This window comes from Pelmatolapia mariae, linkage group LG12 (genome assembly GCF_036321145.2).
Source record: "Pelmatolapia mariae isolate MD_Pm_ZW linkage group LG12, Pm_UMD_F_2, whole genome shotgun sequence".
Lineage (NCBI taxonomy): Eukaryota > Metazoa > Chordata > Actinopteri > Cichliformes > Cichlidae > Pelmatolapia > Pelmatolapia mariae.
In genome coordinates, this window is record NC_086237.1 from 20,089,485 (window position 1) to 20,105,502 (window position 16,018).

At 40.5% G+C, this 16,018-nt stretch overlaps 1 protein-coding gene across 1 annotated transcript; it reads right to left on the bottom strand.

Moving 5' to 3' along the window:
• Positions 1 to 7,728: 7,728 nt before the first annotated feature.
• Positions 7,729 to 12,950, bottom strand: LOC134638515 (aquaporin-3-like). The gene is made up of 6 exons (XM_063489198.1): positions 12,768 to 12,950; positions 9,652 to 9,778; positions 9,376 to 9,513; positions 9,004 to 9,119; positions 8,694 to 8,911; positions 7,729 to 8,601 (listed from the first exon to the last, which is right to left on the bottom strand). Exons 1-6 carry the CDS (start codon positions 12,873 to 12,875, stop codon positions 8,391 to 8,393), a joined length of 918 nt encoding a protein of 305 aa, XP_063345268.1. The 5' UTR covers positions 12,876 to 12,950; the 3' UTR covers positions 7,729 to 8,390.
• Between the last annotated feature and the right edge of the window lie 3,068 nt (positions 12,951 to 16,018).

A 16,018-nucleotide genomic window follows, 5' to 3' on the forward strand; every position in this document is an offset into this window, starting at 1 on the left:
AAAATTCAATGCATCACGGGCATCCCTCAGCAGCCTACACCTATTGCAGCATAACTAAAGGAGGATTCAGGGTCACCTGATCCAGCCCTAAGTAAAGAGCGAAGTGCTCTAATGGGGTGATGTGGTACTATAAGGTCATTAAGATAAGATGGGGCATGATTATTTAAGACCTTGTACAGTGTTATTGCAAAAGTATGAGCACCCTTGATAATTTTCATGATTTTCCTTCATAAATCATTGGTTGTTTGGATCAGCAATTTCATTTAAATATATCATATAGCAGATGAACACAATGATATTTGAGAAGTGAAACAATTTGACAGGTTTGATGGTTTCATGGACAGCCTGATGGTTTCATGGATAGCCTGCTTTAAGTCACACCATAGATTTTCAATAATATTCAGGTCTGGGGACTGAGATGGCCATTCCAAAACATTGTACTTGTTCCTCTGCATGAATGCCTTAGTAGATTTTGAGCAGTGTTTAGGGTCATTGTCTTGTTGAAATATCCAGCCCTGGCGCAACTTCAACTCTGTCACTGATTCTTGAACATTGTTCTCAAGAATCTGCTGATATTGACTGGAATCCATGCGACCCTCAACTTTAACAAGATTCCCAGTCCCTGCACTGGCCACACAGCCCCACAGCATGATGGAACCGACACCACATTTTACAGTGGGCAGCAAGTGTTTCTCTTGGAATGCTGTGTTCTGTTTCCACCATGCATACCACCTCTTGTTATGTCCAAATAACTCAATTTTAGTTTCATCAGTCCACAGCACCTTATTCCAAAATGAAGCTGGCTTGTGCAGATGTGCTTAATCATACCTCAAGCGACTCTGTTTGTGGCATGTTCGCAGAAAAGGCTTCTTCTGCATTACTCTCCCATACAGCATCTCCTTGTGCAAAGTGCGCTGAATAGTTTAACGATGCACAGTGACACCATCTGCAGGAAGATGATGTTGCAGGTCTTTGGAGCTGGTCTGTCGGTTGACTATGACTGTTCTCACCATCATTTGCCTCTGCTTATCTAAGATTTTCCTTGACCTGTCACTTCCGGCCTTAACTAGAACTGTCCCCGTGGTCTTCCATTTCCTCACTATGTTCCTCAGAGTGGAAACTGACAACTGAAATCTCCGAGATAGCTTTTTGTATACTTCCCCTAAACCATGATGTTGAACAATCTTTGTTTTCAGGTCATTTGAGAGTTGTTTTGAGGCTCCCATGTAGCCACTCTCGAGAGAAGATGCAAAGAGGAGAAAAACTTGCAATTGGCCACCCTAAATACCCTTTCTCATGACTGGATTTACCTGTGTATGTAGGTCAAGGGTCAATGAGCTTACCAAACAAATTTTATATTTCAATAATTAGTGCTAAAGGTATTCAAATCAATAAAACAACAAGGCTGCCCAAATTTATGCACCTGCCTAATTTAGTTTAAGTAACTATTGCACACTTTCTGTAAATCCTATAAACTTCATTTCACTTCTCAAATATCATTGTGTTTGTCTGCTATATGATATATTTAAATGCAATTGCTGATCCAAACAACCAATGATTTATGAAGGAAAAACATGAAAATCATCAGGGGTGCCCAAACTTTTGCATATCACTGTATGTGGGGAGCAGGATTTTGAATTCAATACTGGATTTAACAGGGAGCCAGTGGAGGGAAGCCAGTATCGGAGAAATATTCTCTCTCTTTCTAGTCCCTGTCAGTACTCTTGCTGCATTTTGAATTAACTGAAGGCTTTTCAGGGAGTTTTTAGGACATCCTGATAATAATGAATTACAGTAGTCCAACCTAGAAGTAATAAATGGATAAACCAGTTTTTCAGCATCACACTGAGACAGGATATTTCTAATTCTAGAGATATTGCATAAATAGAAGAAAGCAGTCCAACATATTTGTTTAACATCTTTAATAAGGGTAACCTGAAGGAAGTCTCACAACAACTCCACCAACACATCCATTTCAGCACTCGTGGAGACCGGCTTCTTGACCACTGCTACACCTCTTTCCGGGATGCATACAAAGCCCTCCCCCGCGCCCCATTCGGCCAATCAGATCACCGCTCCATCCTGCTCCTGCCCGCCTACAGGCAGAAGCTGAAACAGGAAGCTCCAACCCTGAGGGCGGTGCACCGTTGGTCGGACCAATCGGAGTCTACGCTGCGGGACTGTTTTGATCACGCGGACTGGGAAATGTTTCACGTGGCTGCTAAAGACATTGATGAGTACACAGACTCAGTCTGCGGATTTATCAGAAAATGCGTGGAAGATGTCGTCCCATCCAGAACAGTTAAATCCTTCCCAAATCAAAAACCCTGGATTAACAGAGATGTTCGCACAGCACTGGCGGCACGGAGCACCGCTTTTGCCTCCGCGAACACATCGGACTACAAACACGCACATTACCAACTCCGGAAGACGATCAAAGCAGCCAAACGTGAGTACAGGGACAAGGTGGAGCAACATTTTGACAACCCTCGGAGTATGTGGCAGGGACTAAACACGATCACAGACTTTAGAGGGAAAACCAGCACACCGCAGACCACGGCCTCTCTGTGTGAGGATCTAAACGTATTCTACGCTAGATTCGACACAGCGAACACCACGAGACCGGACAGTGTGCGCACCGCGGATGACGTCAGTGCGCACACTGTGTCTGAGGAGGATGTGCGGAAGTGCTTCAGGAGGGTGAACGCACGCAAAGCTACTGGTCCGAACGGGATTCCCGGCCGCGTCCTCAAGTCATGCGCGGCTCAGCTGGCTGGAGTGTTTACACACATCTTCAACCTTTCCCTCTCTCTGTCTGTAGTCCCAGCCTGCTTCAAAATGGCCACCATCGTCCCTGTACCCAAATCCTCCACCATCTCCTCACTGAACGACTGGCGACCCGTAGCCCTGACCCCCATCGTGAGCAAATGCTTCGAGAAGCTGGTCAGGGACTTCATCTGCTCTGCACTACCCGACTCACTGGACCCTCTACAGTTCGCATACCGCCACAACAGGTCCACTGATGATGCCATAGCCCTGACACTCCATGCTGCCCTGTCACACCTGGAGAAGAGAGACACGTATGTGAGAATGCTGTTTGTAGATTACAGCTCAGCATTCAACACCATCGTTCCCTCGAAGCTGGACAGGAAACTGCAGGATCTAGGACTGAGCAGCTCCCTCGGCAGCTGGATCCTTAACTTCCTGTCTGACAGACGCCAAGTGGTCAGACTGGGCAGCACCACCTCATCCCCCATCACACTGAACACTGGTGCTCCACAGGGGTGTGTACTGAGCCCTCTCCTGTACTCACTCTACACCTACGACTGCACGGCCACTAGAAACTCCAACATCATTGTGAAGTTTGCGGACGACACTACAGTGGTGGGTCTTATTACCAACGGTGATGAGACGGCCTACAGGGAGGAGGTCAGCGCCCTGACCCACTGGTGTCAAGACAACCATCTCACCCTCAACGTCGCAAAGACAAAGGAGTTGATAGTGGACTTCCGGAGGTGCAGAGGAGTACACACCCCCATCACCATCAACGGCGCCGCTGTGGAGAGAGTGAGCAGCTTCCGCTTCCTTGGTGTACATCTGGCTGAGGATCTTACGTGGTCAGTACACATAAACAAAACAGTGAAGAAGGCGCAGCAGCGCCTCTTCTTTCTCAGGAGACTGAAAAGATTCGGCATGAGCCCCCGCATCCTCAGGACCTTCTATCGCTGTGCCATTGAGAGCATCCTCACTGGATGCATCACCACCTGGTACGGCAACAGCACCGCTCACAACCGCAAAGCTCTCCAGAGAGTAGTGCGGTGTGCTGAACGGATAATTGGAGGTGAGCTTCCCTCCCTCCAAGACATCTACAGGAAGCGGTGCCTGAGGAAAGCGGGGAGGATCATCAAGGACTCCAGTCACCCCAGCCATAAACTGTTCAGACTACTTCCATCAGGAAGGAGGTTCTGCAGCATCCGGTCCCGTACCAGCAGACTGAGAGACAGCTTTTTCCATCAGGCCATCAGACTGCTGAACACTTCATAGACACCTCACCCTCACTACTGGAACTTCAACATTATGCACTCCATACTGTATATAAATACCACTGTTTTGCACATACCAACCTCTGTATATTTTATATATCTTATTTTATTGTTCACTTTATTTCATTTGTAAAACATGTATATACATACTATATACACACTCAAACACACACGTAGAAAAACATACTGAATGTGTATACTAAATAATGTATATACCTTTACATATTGTACATATATTTATTACTTTTTAGATTAGCCATTTTTATATTTTGCTTGTTTTACATTATTGTATTTTGCACAACTCTGTTGCTTGTGAAGCTCGCACACAAGAATTTCACTCACATGTACTGTACCAGTGTACCTGCACATGTGATGTGACAATAAAAGTGATTTGATTTGATTAATATGTGCATTGAAGGACATGTCTTGGTCAAAAATGACTCCAAGGTTCCTCACAGTGTTACTGGAGGTCAAGGTAATGCCATCCAGAGTACGAATCTGGTTAGATACCATATTTCTAAGATTTTCAGGGCCAAGTACAATAACCTCAGTTTTATCTGAATTAAGAAGCAGAAAATCAGAGTTCATCCAGGTCTTTATGTCTTTAAGACATTCCTGCAGTTTAACTAATTGGTGTGTGTTATCTGGCTTTATCGTAAGATAAAGTTGGGTGTAAACTGCATAGCAGTAAAAATGTATGCTATGCCTTCTAATAATACTGCCTAAGGGAAGCATGTATAATGTAAACAGAACTGGTCCTAGTACTGAACCCTGTGGAACTCCATAATTAACCTTAGTGTGTGAAGAGAGAAAATACAATCCTAAAGGCAGAAAAAGCACAAACACAAAGATAATTCTGGTAATTTTAAATTCTTACAATCATTTGACCTGATTCTTCTGACCTGATTTAGAATTTATTTTCTTTTAAAAGTCCCCATGTAATTACATTTCTACAAGTTCTCTTCCCAAAGCACAAAAGTTCTAAACGGCAATGCAGCATTTTTTTTGCAATTCATTCAAATCAATCAATAACAAAAAAACCCTCTGGTGTTTTTTTGCAAGCCAGTTTTTTCAGTCTTCATTGCATCTAGTGGTGACTCAAACAATGCTACTGTGTTTCTTGCTAGCGTGTTGAGAAGTTCTGTTCTCTATTCTGTTTCTTTTGTTGTTGAGCTCCATTCTAATTAAGGTGTAGCTATAGAAGTAAAGCTGCAGGAGTTTAGGGATTTAGTTTTATGGTTGAGAGCAGAAAATGAGAAGTTAAGGCAGGAGGAGGCTTTGAGCCTTACTGGGTCCAAATGCTGTACCTGGAAATATCCCTCATTCAGAGGAAGAAAAGGTATAGGATTAACGGAGTGGCTCGAGGAGGTCCAAGCTTGCATGAGGGCCCGCCATTTATCAGAGTTAGAGCAGGCCTTTTTCGTATTTGACCAAATTGAAAGGCAGTCTGTCCTAAGGCAGAAAGGGAGGACCCAGTCAGAATCATTTCCGTGCTTCAGGAGTTATATGGCTGCTCAGGCTCATATGTAGCTTTGCAGGAAGCTTTCTTTTTCCGGTGCCAAGAAGAGGGACAGACATTTCAAAAATTCTCTCTGGCTTTAATGAGTCTCATTGCAGCTGTAAAGCAGCAGGCTCCTAGTGAAATGCAAGGGTATTGGAGACCAATTTGTTGAGCATGCTATTGATGGTTCACTGCGTCATGAGATAAAACAGTGTGTTATACACTGCTGATGTCCAGGCTCAAGCAATCAGGTGGGAGCATGAAGGTCTACCTAGACCCTGGATCAGAGGTGTCTGCCTAAGCTGCTACAGTGACATTCCAGTTGGTTTCCAAGTCAAGGTCAGACCAGCTAAAGGCTGTGGCTCTGTCAAGACTGATGACCAGGACATGGATGACCAGGAGAAGTTGAGGTTTCTTCTCACACGGTACAGCCTTATCTTTTCAGCTCATGATGGCCTGCTTTTAATAAGTAACCTGTGCCTGTTTTGAATCTGCTGACCTATTGCCAGCAGGGCCACTCTGCATATATAAGGATGTCACCTCCATCTCTGTGCTCATTGACGGTCCAATTTCCTGGCGTCTTTTGTCGTTCACTGTTTGGTCGGCTGCATTTGGACGTGAGGCCTCTTGCTGTGGCGTCTCCTCTTTCTGTTGGGGTGGGAAGTTTACCACTCCTCCCAAAGCGCGCATAGTACAACAGAAGAGAAATCACTGCTGCTACTGGGTCGGGAAGCCCTCCTCACCTCCTCAGGTGGAGCAGGCTGGATATTGTAGCTGCTGCTGTTCTGCAGGATGCCCTGCTGTTTTGCTTCTGTATTGTTTCTCTGTTGTTGTTTTGTTTTTTCAGTTTTTTTTTAGTTTGTTTCTGGCTGTATTGCTTCAGTTTTTGTGGGGTTTTTTTGTCCACTGGTATTGTTTGGTTCTTTGGCATTCTGCGTTGCTTTGCGCACCGCTCTGCTGCTTAAGCAGCAACTGAGTTCGATTCCCCAATCCAGGCCTTAAATATTTTAATGTATATGGGTTGTGTGTTTGAGGTTGGGTTCATTTTAAATTGTTTTTACTTTTTCAAGCATTGTTTAACTTTTGTAGTTTTTATTAAGGAATGGTTGTTAGGTAAATTGTGAAAGGATTTTGTTAATATTAAGTTTAATGTATAATTTATCCTTTTTTGTGTATAACCCTGCTGATTTTGTCCCTTTTGCATCCAGGCTGAAAGCTGAAGGTGGTGGAGGGTTTCCCAGCTGACTGTTATTATGTGCTGTGTGTGTGGTTGGTGCCAGATTCTCTTTGCAATTGAGTGCATGCTCACAAGTGTCTGGTGTGATCTATTTATCTTTTTTATTTGTTGAAATTGTCTCCCCGTGAAGTTGACCATCCTCACTTGTTGGCCTCAGTCCTGAACACCAACCCCCATTCCCGTTATGGTGGAATGTGTAGACTTAAAAAAAAAAAGTTTTCTTTGAGTAACGAATTTTAACTTTGAATTGTGAAATCACATCTCCTGCCTCATGTTAGTCGAACAAACCTGTGTACCTTACTGGTGTTAGTACTTATTTCTTTGGGTGAAATTCCAAAGGTGGCGTTGTTGGCAACTTTTGGTAGCCCTAGCTATAGTGAGAACAGTGAGTTTGAAGGGCAAAGTAGTGAATTACTCTTTTATACCTTGCTCCCACACTCGTTCATGATTGTAAGATATATATTTAGTTTGTCAGAAGGGGATAGGCGCACTCTAGCCTGTCTGTGAGTGAACCTTTATGTGTCATAGAAGAGTTTAGCTTATTTTTATGACAATGTTTTGTACGTTTTATCTCATGTAATCAGAGTACAGTCACTTTCAGAAATGAGAAGCATTTCTGACAAACAGGAAAAAGGAATATCAGGAGAGTAACATGAACCACAGTTATGTTATGCAACAACAAAAAGGAGAACTTTACTGCAATCATTCAAAAGCATTTCCCCTCAACCTACATACAAAATTTAAAGAGTCACTGTCCAGTCTGGCACCTAGTAAAGGACCAAAAGTATATAAAAAAAACCCCACCCATCAATAGACACTGATTAACGTAGGCAATATGTTTCTATAAAATAAGACTTTTTTCACACTAGTTTGAAACATGGAAATGGAATTTAATATCTTTAAATAACCTTTATTTAGAAAATTTGGTGAAAAATGAAACACGTGTGTATATTAAAAGAAAAGCAGATTTAGCTGTTTCAAGATTGTCTTTGTAAAGGGTAGAAAGATTATAGCCCTATAACCCTCGCCACAATCTCTCTACCGAAGATAACAGAGTCAACAGTTTGCACAGGTATGATAATGTCACTGAGTGGCGCCTACATTAAGTAAAATGTAATATTTTCATTATATAGACAAGATAGACAAATGTTTGAACATTCTTATGTTTGATTGTTTTAATATCCCATTGAAATGGGCTGAGGAAAACACAGAACAGGATTTTTCTTTAAATATTTTAATCTAACTAAGTATATACAGAATATAAAGTATGTAAAACTCCATTAAAAGATTATCTAAAACTAAATTGGTGTAAAGCATACAATACTGTTAAGTCTGGTGTTGTAGATACTAAAATCTGAAAGTTCATGTCATAAAAGAATTAATGTAATTCTTTGCTTCTGAATTTGTATTTCAATTCACACACAGTCAGTTCTCTAAACTATGACACATAAACATGCGACTGTACAGAAGGTAACCTGATATCTATCTGGGGAGAAGTCCCAACAGACACAATTGTTTGAGAACAATAGTTGTGTCAGGAAGTAAGTGAGGGTGGGATACTATGTATTTACAAGTGCATGTTTTTTTTAAGTGACATTTCTCTAACGGTCTAACACTCATTTCTTTCTTTCACAGCCTCTCTGGAGTTGTCTTTGGAAGTCACATTGGTGAGTCGGACAGTCTCCTGCTCTGTGCTCTCTTTCCTGTCACGTACTTCCCCTTCCATGTGGAAACCAACCATCAGCTGGTATATCATTACACCAATGAGGGTACCAAGGAATGGAGCAAAAATAGGGACCAGGAACCAGCCTTGTCTAACCCTGGACAGAGACAGAATAAGAGTTAGTAAGTGGTAGTAGAGATCACTGTAAAGGCAATGTGAAGGAAAAGTAGTTAAAATCTGTCCACTTACGTGAAAACCTCACTCCCCCAACCAGCTATAGCGGTGAAAAGACGTGGTCCGAGGTCTCTGGCAGGATTGACTGCATAGCCAGAATTAAAGCCCATAGACAATCCAATGACCAGAACCACAAATCCCACAGTGAAGGCCTCCAGCCCTTGAGGGATGGGGTTGTTGTAAGGATCCACAATGGCCAGAATGCAAACTATCAGTGCTGCTGTGCCAATAATCTGTGTTGAAAAGGGAAATGTAAGAGGGAATCCCATCTATATTCTGTTCTTAAAATTTGTGTATAAAACCAGTTTGCATTTCAAAAGACTACCTGATCAAAGAAACCATTGACAAGGGTGAGATGGTTTCCAGGATAAGTAGCAAAGATGCCAGCTGTGGCGTCAGGTCCAGTCACATTAAAACTTCCAGGATGGTCCCACAGGGCATCTAATGGGATTCAAATAATAAGATGTTTTTTTTTAATTATTACTGTTGTTGCTGCTTAGATAATAGGATAAGATAATTTATATTTATATATATATATATATATATGTATATATATATGTATATATATATATATATATATATACATATATATATGTATATATATATATATATATATATATATATATGTATATATATATATATATATATATATATATAATAACATAATTCTGACTCATCACTGGAAGTCTTCACTTACCATAGTACATGCCAAAAATAATAGCAGCACCAAAAAAAGCACCAATTGTCTGAAAGAGGAAGTACATGGGAAACTTTCTCCAGCGCTCTCTTCCAAGCAGACACAAGGCAAAAGTTACTGCTGGGTTGAGATGGCCGCCTGCAAATGCAAATGTTGACATTATGTCAGTGTGTGCAGTCCATAATCACACAAAATCACAGCCTTGCCTAAAGTAAAACAAAAAAAGCTATAAATACATGTTACATAACATAAACATCAATAAATCAGTTTGCTTACCTGATATTTGGCCACAGACCAAGATGCCTAACGTAGCAGCAAAGCCGAAGGCAAAGTTGACAGTAAGGAACATACCATGGGAACCACCACTCAACACCAACTGGGCCACAGAACCGCAGCCAAACATCTGGAGAGAGAGTAGAGAAATCAAGTTCAACAAGGTCCCAATAAATGAATACACAAGTTTTTGGTTGTTTCTCTTGTAGAACAGTTAATATAATGAAAAATTCAATGTGTGTTTTTGTTTAAATGGGTCTATTTAAATTTGACTAAATGTTTTCTGTCTGTTTGTTGCATTGACTTTTGTTTGAAAGGAAGAAAACCTTTCCAGTTGCTCTGAGAAATGCATTCTGCATGTCAAGACTTTACAAAGTTTTGTGTACCACATCAACCATACTCAGCATCTCACAATATAAGTATTGTACATTAGAGGCCCTGTTAGTCAATCAAGGTCAGATTAAAGAATGTGATCATTATTTGTGAGACCTGTAAAGCAAAAACCCACTGAATAAGACCTGTTCTGAATTAAATTTATTGTTTTAACAAGGGCAGGCAGGAGTAGACTACACCACATGTACAGAAAGGTCAGTATGTTGACCTTGATTGGAGGGGAACTGTCATTATTCCCAAGTGATTTATCCTAGAAGGGGGGAAAACAAGTCCTAATCCACTTGGAAAGAGGAAAAAGATGGTTTGGGAACATTTTTCTTTATCAACAGCACCAGGGTGAGGTGTTCCGGGTATGTCCCACCGGGAGGAGGCCCTGGGGCAGACCAAGGACACACTGGAGAGATTATATCTCTCGGCTGGCCTGGGAACGCCTTGATGTTCCCCTGGATAAGCTGGACGAGCTGGCTGGGGAGAGGGAGGTCTTGCCCCTCCGCTTAGGCTGCTGCCCCTTGCGACCTGGCCCCAGATAAGCGGAAGAAGATGGATGGATGGATGGAACAGCACCAAACAGCATCTGTCAAACTGTGTGTTCAGAGTACCTCGTGATTATATTTGTGCATATATCCATGAGTGTTCTTTGGATGTGCTTGTAAGTGTAGTATGTAAGCATCCATGCTTAGGCTTCTGTGCTCTAAGCCCCCTGAAGAGGATTCTTTTCACTGAGATCAGATGACATAGATGTTGAGGTTAGTCTGAGGGAACCGCCTTTAGAGGGACTGGCGCCTGAGGAGTGCTCATTATCACTGTGCTCAGTGTAAACTCTCCTCCTACGATGAGACCAGCCATTGCTGGAAAAATAGGATATAGCTGAGTCTTATGCTAGAATTGTGCTTAGCTGTTTTATTTTTAGGAGTGTGAACAAAGTCTTTTTGATACTTCTTAATGTCATAGGCACTGGATTACAAATGATCAGCCATTAGCTTGTGAGTGTCCATTTCCTGATTTAGATCGCATTCCACCAGAAAGGTCTCATTTAAATCTGATACTAAATTTGGACACAAGGAGAGCTACTTCCAGCTTGCAGAAGCACTTCTAGAAGTGCTCATATTCAGTGATTCTGTGCTCTTTTCACAAATTACAGTTACTTCATATGTTTCTGTTATAATGTAGTTTAACTGCAACCAAGCAACAAACATTCAAGTTGCTGATTCAGCATTTCATACATCTATAGTGCCAAATTTTAGCACAGCCAGGGAGCTTATAAAAGAACTGCAGAGCAGTCAGCCAACTGAAACAGACACTTAGGATTTGTCTGGGAGTGAGAGGCCTGAAACCGGTCTCTGTGGGATCTTTTTAAAATCAGGATGAAGAGCCTTAGAGGAATTCCAACAGCTACTCTCCAGATGAAAGCACACTGCTTTTGAAGTGGAAAATGGATTCCACCTTCACATGGGTTTAGCACACCAATTGCAGTGGCAACCAAAGACACAATCTGATGCTGCTGCTACTAAATGGCTTCCAAGGTCAAAGCCAGTTTAGACTCAGTGATGAGGCATTTAAGCATGCTATACTGACAGAAAAGTTACTCAGTCAGTTCATCACATATTTTAAATGCCTTTGACTTGAAATAATTTTTTCCATATGTAATGGTCAAGTTGTGAGCGAATCTACCATGAATTTCAGACAATATTAAAACACGCACAGCTGCACACACCCAGTGAGCATGAGTTCATCTGGAGACAGTGAAAATCACAAACAAAAATTAAGAAAAAAGAGGACAGACTTTTTATGCAAGACATTATTGCGTAAGAAAAATGTGGCACCTATTATTCTGCCACTGAACGTGTCCTGATGAATAACTTCACCACACCTTTGTGTCCTATCAGTAGTCACACCAAGAGTTACACCATTACAGGTCAAATATTTCTAATCTCCCATAATGATTTAACATAGATCAATCCAAAGTGCTCAAAAGAAATGTAGATCATATATATGTACATACAAGGGATATTTTAATCAGGGGTAGCCTGCTTCTGTGAGTTTATTATCAGGTTATTATCAGGTTTACAGATCACATTATGCTGCAAGATTAATCATGTTTAGTCATTAAAAGAATACGCTGCCTGCTAGGCATTATCTTTTACTAGAATTTAAATTATTAACTGTAAAATCCATTTTATCCTTGGCGTCATTTCAAAATAAACAACTTTTAATGGTATACTCTGGAGTCTATATTTCTACAGTATATCTGTATATTTCAGTTAGCAAGCAAAAGTTGTCCACCTCACAGTTATTGTTTTGATGCCTATTTTAACCTTTATGTTTGAGACAATGCAAGATAAAATTCTATTTTGTCTTTGGTCGGCCTCTGTCTTTAATACTGATACTGAAAACAAGAACAACAATAACAGATGTGCTGTGCCTCATACTGAATTATCATCATTATTTTGCATGTATTAACTTCCATGTTCATGTGCACATATATAACTCCTTTTTATGTGAAGAAAGGGTGAGGTTGTGCCTCTGGGATCCTACACACAAACACACACACACATATATATATATGTCTATAACAGATGAGCAGGGGCCATTCATAATCAGATAGCATTATTTAAAGGATGAATATTGTTTTAATGTTGTGTTGAGATTATACATGAATTCCACGCATACACGCACAGACACAGGTGCACACATTCTTACGCTTCCACACACAAGCATGCACTTACCACAAGGATGAGAGTGCCAAGACACTCTGCCAGGGCTTGACGAAGCAGCAGGTTGCGGATCTGGAAGAAGCGGGACAGTTTATCCAGATAATGCTTTTGCCAGCCCATGTCTTCTTGTCACAGGTTGAAGAGACTGTGAGAAATGACAAAAACACACACACACAGTTGGTAGAATTTCCTGAGTGCCTGTGAAGCTGAGAGGACTGAGTTCCTCTTTTATAGCCAATGGCCTTGGATGGCCATTCTGAGCTTGGACCCACCCCTCTATACCCCGCCTCTGTGCTAGCTTGGTTTTGTTACTGACCTGTTCACTCCCCCACCACCTGTCACGCACAAACACCCATACACACACACTCTGTACACCTTTTTTTCTTCCTCAGGACATTTTTGCATTGTAAGGTAAATACTTTAATATGATACTTGTCAACACTTTACCCTCCTTTACAACAAAAATAGTCTAACCAAATAAAATGAAGTTATATATTTAAACTTAAATGTATGTTTAAGTTTACTGATGATGCTTGTTCTCTGTCCCTCAGAATTGTGATTAGAAGTACTCACTGTATGAAAAATAAGATATAATTATATATTTACTAATACGCAGGTATCCTGTGTTTTTCATTTGATTAAAAAAAAGCAAATGTTGGAAAGACTTCCTATTTCCACTCATTGGGAAACAACAAGTGGAAGCAAATCCAAACTTACCTGGTTGCCACAAGAGCCATATAGCATATAGAATGCTATATATATATATGTGTGTGTGTATATATATATATATATATATATATATATATATATACACATCTTGACAAATGAATCTCCATTATTTTCAAAGCAGTATATTCTGAACCCTAGAGTTCCAGAGTTATCGGCGCACACACACAAATACACACACGTGTAATTCATGCTGTTTGCCACCAGTACTGGATCATTCCCAGCTAATCACACACGTCTTCTCTTCTTCTCTTTCTTTCACCTTATTTTGTCTGACCTTTTCTTATGTTCCTCTTCTGAAACTTCATCACCATACATTATGTCTCCTTTGTCTGGTTAGAAATGTGAGAACATGTGCTCTGCAAGGCCTCAGCTATGCTGGTATCAACAGGAATCTGGATCCCATTCTAAAATACTCCTGTTTTTGTCCGTGTGTGTTGTTGATATTGCCAGTTTTTGCATGATAGTGGAGTCCATCAGCTGGAATTTACCAACTGGATTTTACCCAAGGACTGCTAAACAAATGTGCACATGTTTATAGACACATAAGACTGCTTATTTAAAATGTCAACTTATGAAAAAAATTCCACTTTCAGGCATACAGAAAACTTTTTCTCCATAATTTATATATTCATGGGATGTTATTGTGTAAAAGGTAATCTGAGTCATTGCCAGCTAGACATGTCAACTCGAACATGGTTAAGTCATGTTGTGCAACATTTTACAAGGAACCTTTTTTTTTTTGACTATAGGTAGGCGTTCCCTGAGGAGATTACTGAGGAGAATGCTTCCTATACCAACTTTGGGGAAAGCAGGAATCTAAAATGATAGAATTTGATGTAAATTTATATGAAGGGAAATTGAAGATTGGCAGGGGGGGAATAGATGATTCAGCAGAGAAATTTCTCATTACATTGATATTGACTGGTATTATTTCTTCTTGTTCTTGTATGTCCCCCTTTTCCACCTGCGTTTTCTACACACATCCACATTGTTTGCTCAAAAACGGTTAATTTTGCTAACAATGAAATGTTATTTGGAGGCTAAAAGAACATCATTTTTGCATGTATTCAGTTTTTCAGCTCAAATACAATTTCGAAAGACAGTGGAGCTGCATTTTTCAGCCATGTGGTTTTATCCAACTTTTCCTGGAAGAGTTTGGCTCAGAAACTGGACAGTTAGTGCGAAAGTGAAAAAATGGGGATACCCACGAGAATTTAAGTCCATTTTTTGACGTCCTTACAATTAAAACTGTAGTATGATGAGCAGGAGAAAAGGCACAGAAGCTACCAAGAAATACACAGCCTTTGTCCTGAGTCTTCCCCCCTTACTGTTTATAGGCCCACCAAAAAAATAAGTCACAGACTTCGGCTGAAAAGGTAGCTCCTTGTACCTTTGGACTCTATTGTATGAATTTTTTCATGCTGTTCATACTACTCAATTCATCTGACTTCAAAACACTTAAAATATTTTCAAAGTCTTCTGTCTTCACTTTTCTAAAGCCTGAAAACAAGAGCCCAGAGTGAGTGCAGGTGTGGCAAAAATATATTGCCTACCCCAGCTTCACTATTTCAAACTTTTTAACTATTTACTAAAAAAACATCTACGCTGATATTATTGAAGTTTTTGATCTATGGCCCTATGTTCGACATGTGTGCCAGATGTGTCTCGTGTAGGAGTGGCAATACTGTAGTTGTTTTAGAACCAGAATGCAGTAATATACAGGTTTCTGTGTTCAGAATACAATGACAGCATCACTATACATTATTCACCTGCTTTGATCAAAACCCAATGGCAGATGTATGAATTTTTTTCATCTGTTAGCTCAGTAATGAAATCTATTGATCTGAAATCTGGCTTACCATCTGAGAATACATAAAGCAATTAAATACATGGATTTTGTTCATAAAATCTTCATTTATACAGTACTGTGAGAACGTCTTCAGCCACCTCTCATTTCTTTATACTTTTCTGGGAAAATGGGAAATAGGTGTAGTGATTTACTGAAAAGCATGGGAATACAGCATATGAGGTATGAACAGATTTTCAACAATTCTAATATGTTTGAAAGCCAGTATTTGGTGTGGCCACCTTTATTCGTCAACATCTGGACTTTCTTTGGCAAGCTTTCTTGTCATTTCTTCAAGTAGTCTTCAGGAATAGTTCTTCAGGCTTCTTGAAGGATAACCTTTTCTTCAGATGTTAACTGTCTTTATGCTCTGTTCTCTGTCATGATCCCACAGTGCTTTAATAATCCAGTAATCTGAGCTCTGGGGAGGCCAGTTAATGGCTGATGGTGTTCCACTGCATGTTCTTTTGTCTGCGTTTGTTTTTACTGCACTGGCAGTGGTGTTTGGGATCATTGCCATGCAAAAAAAAGAAAAAAAAAGAAGCCATTGCCAGTAACAGACTTTTAGATGGAATTGTATGGTGGATCAAAACCTGAAAGCAATTTTTATGTTTACAACTCCACTGAAGTTATGAGATCAAAGCCAACTTTGTGGATAATTAGTTTATTAATGCTCACTGAAGCAGTT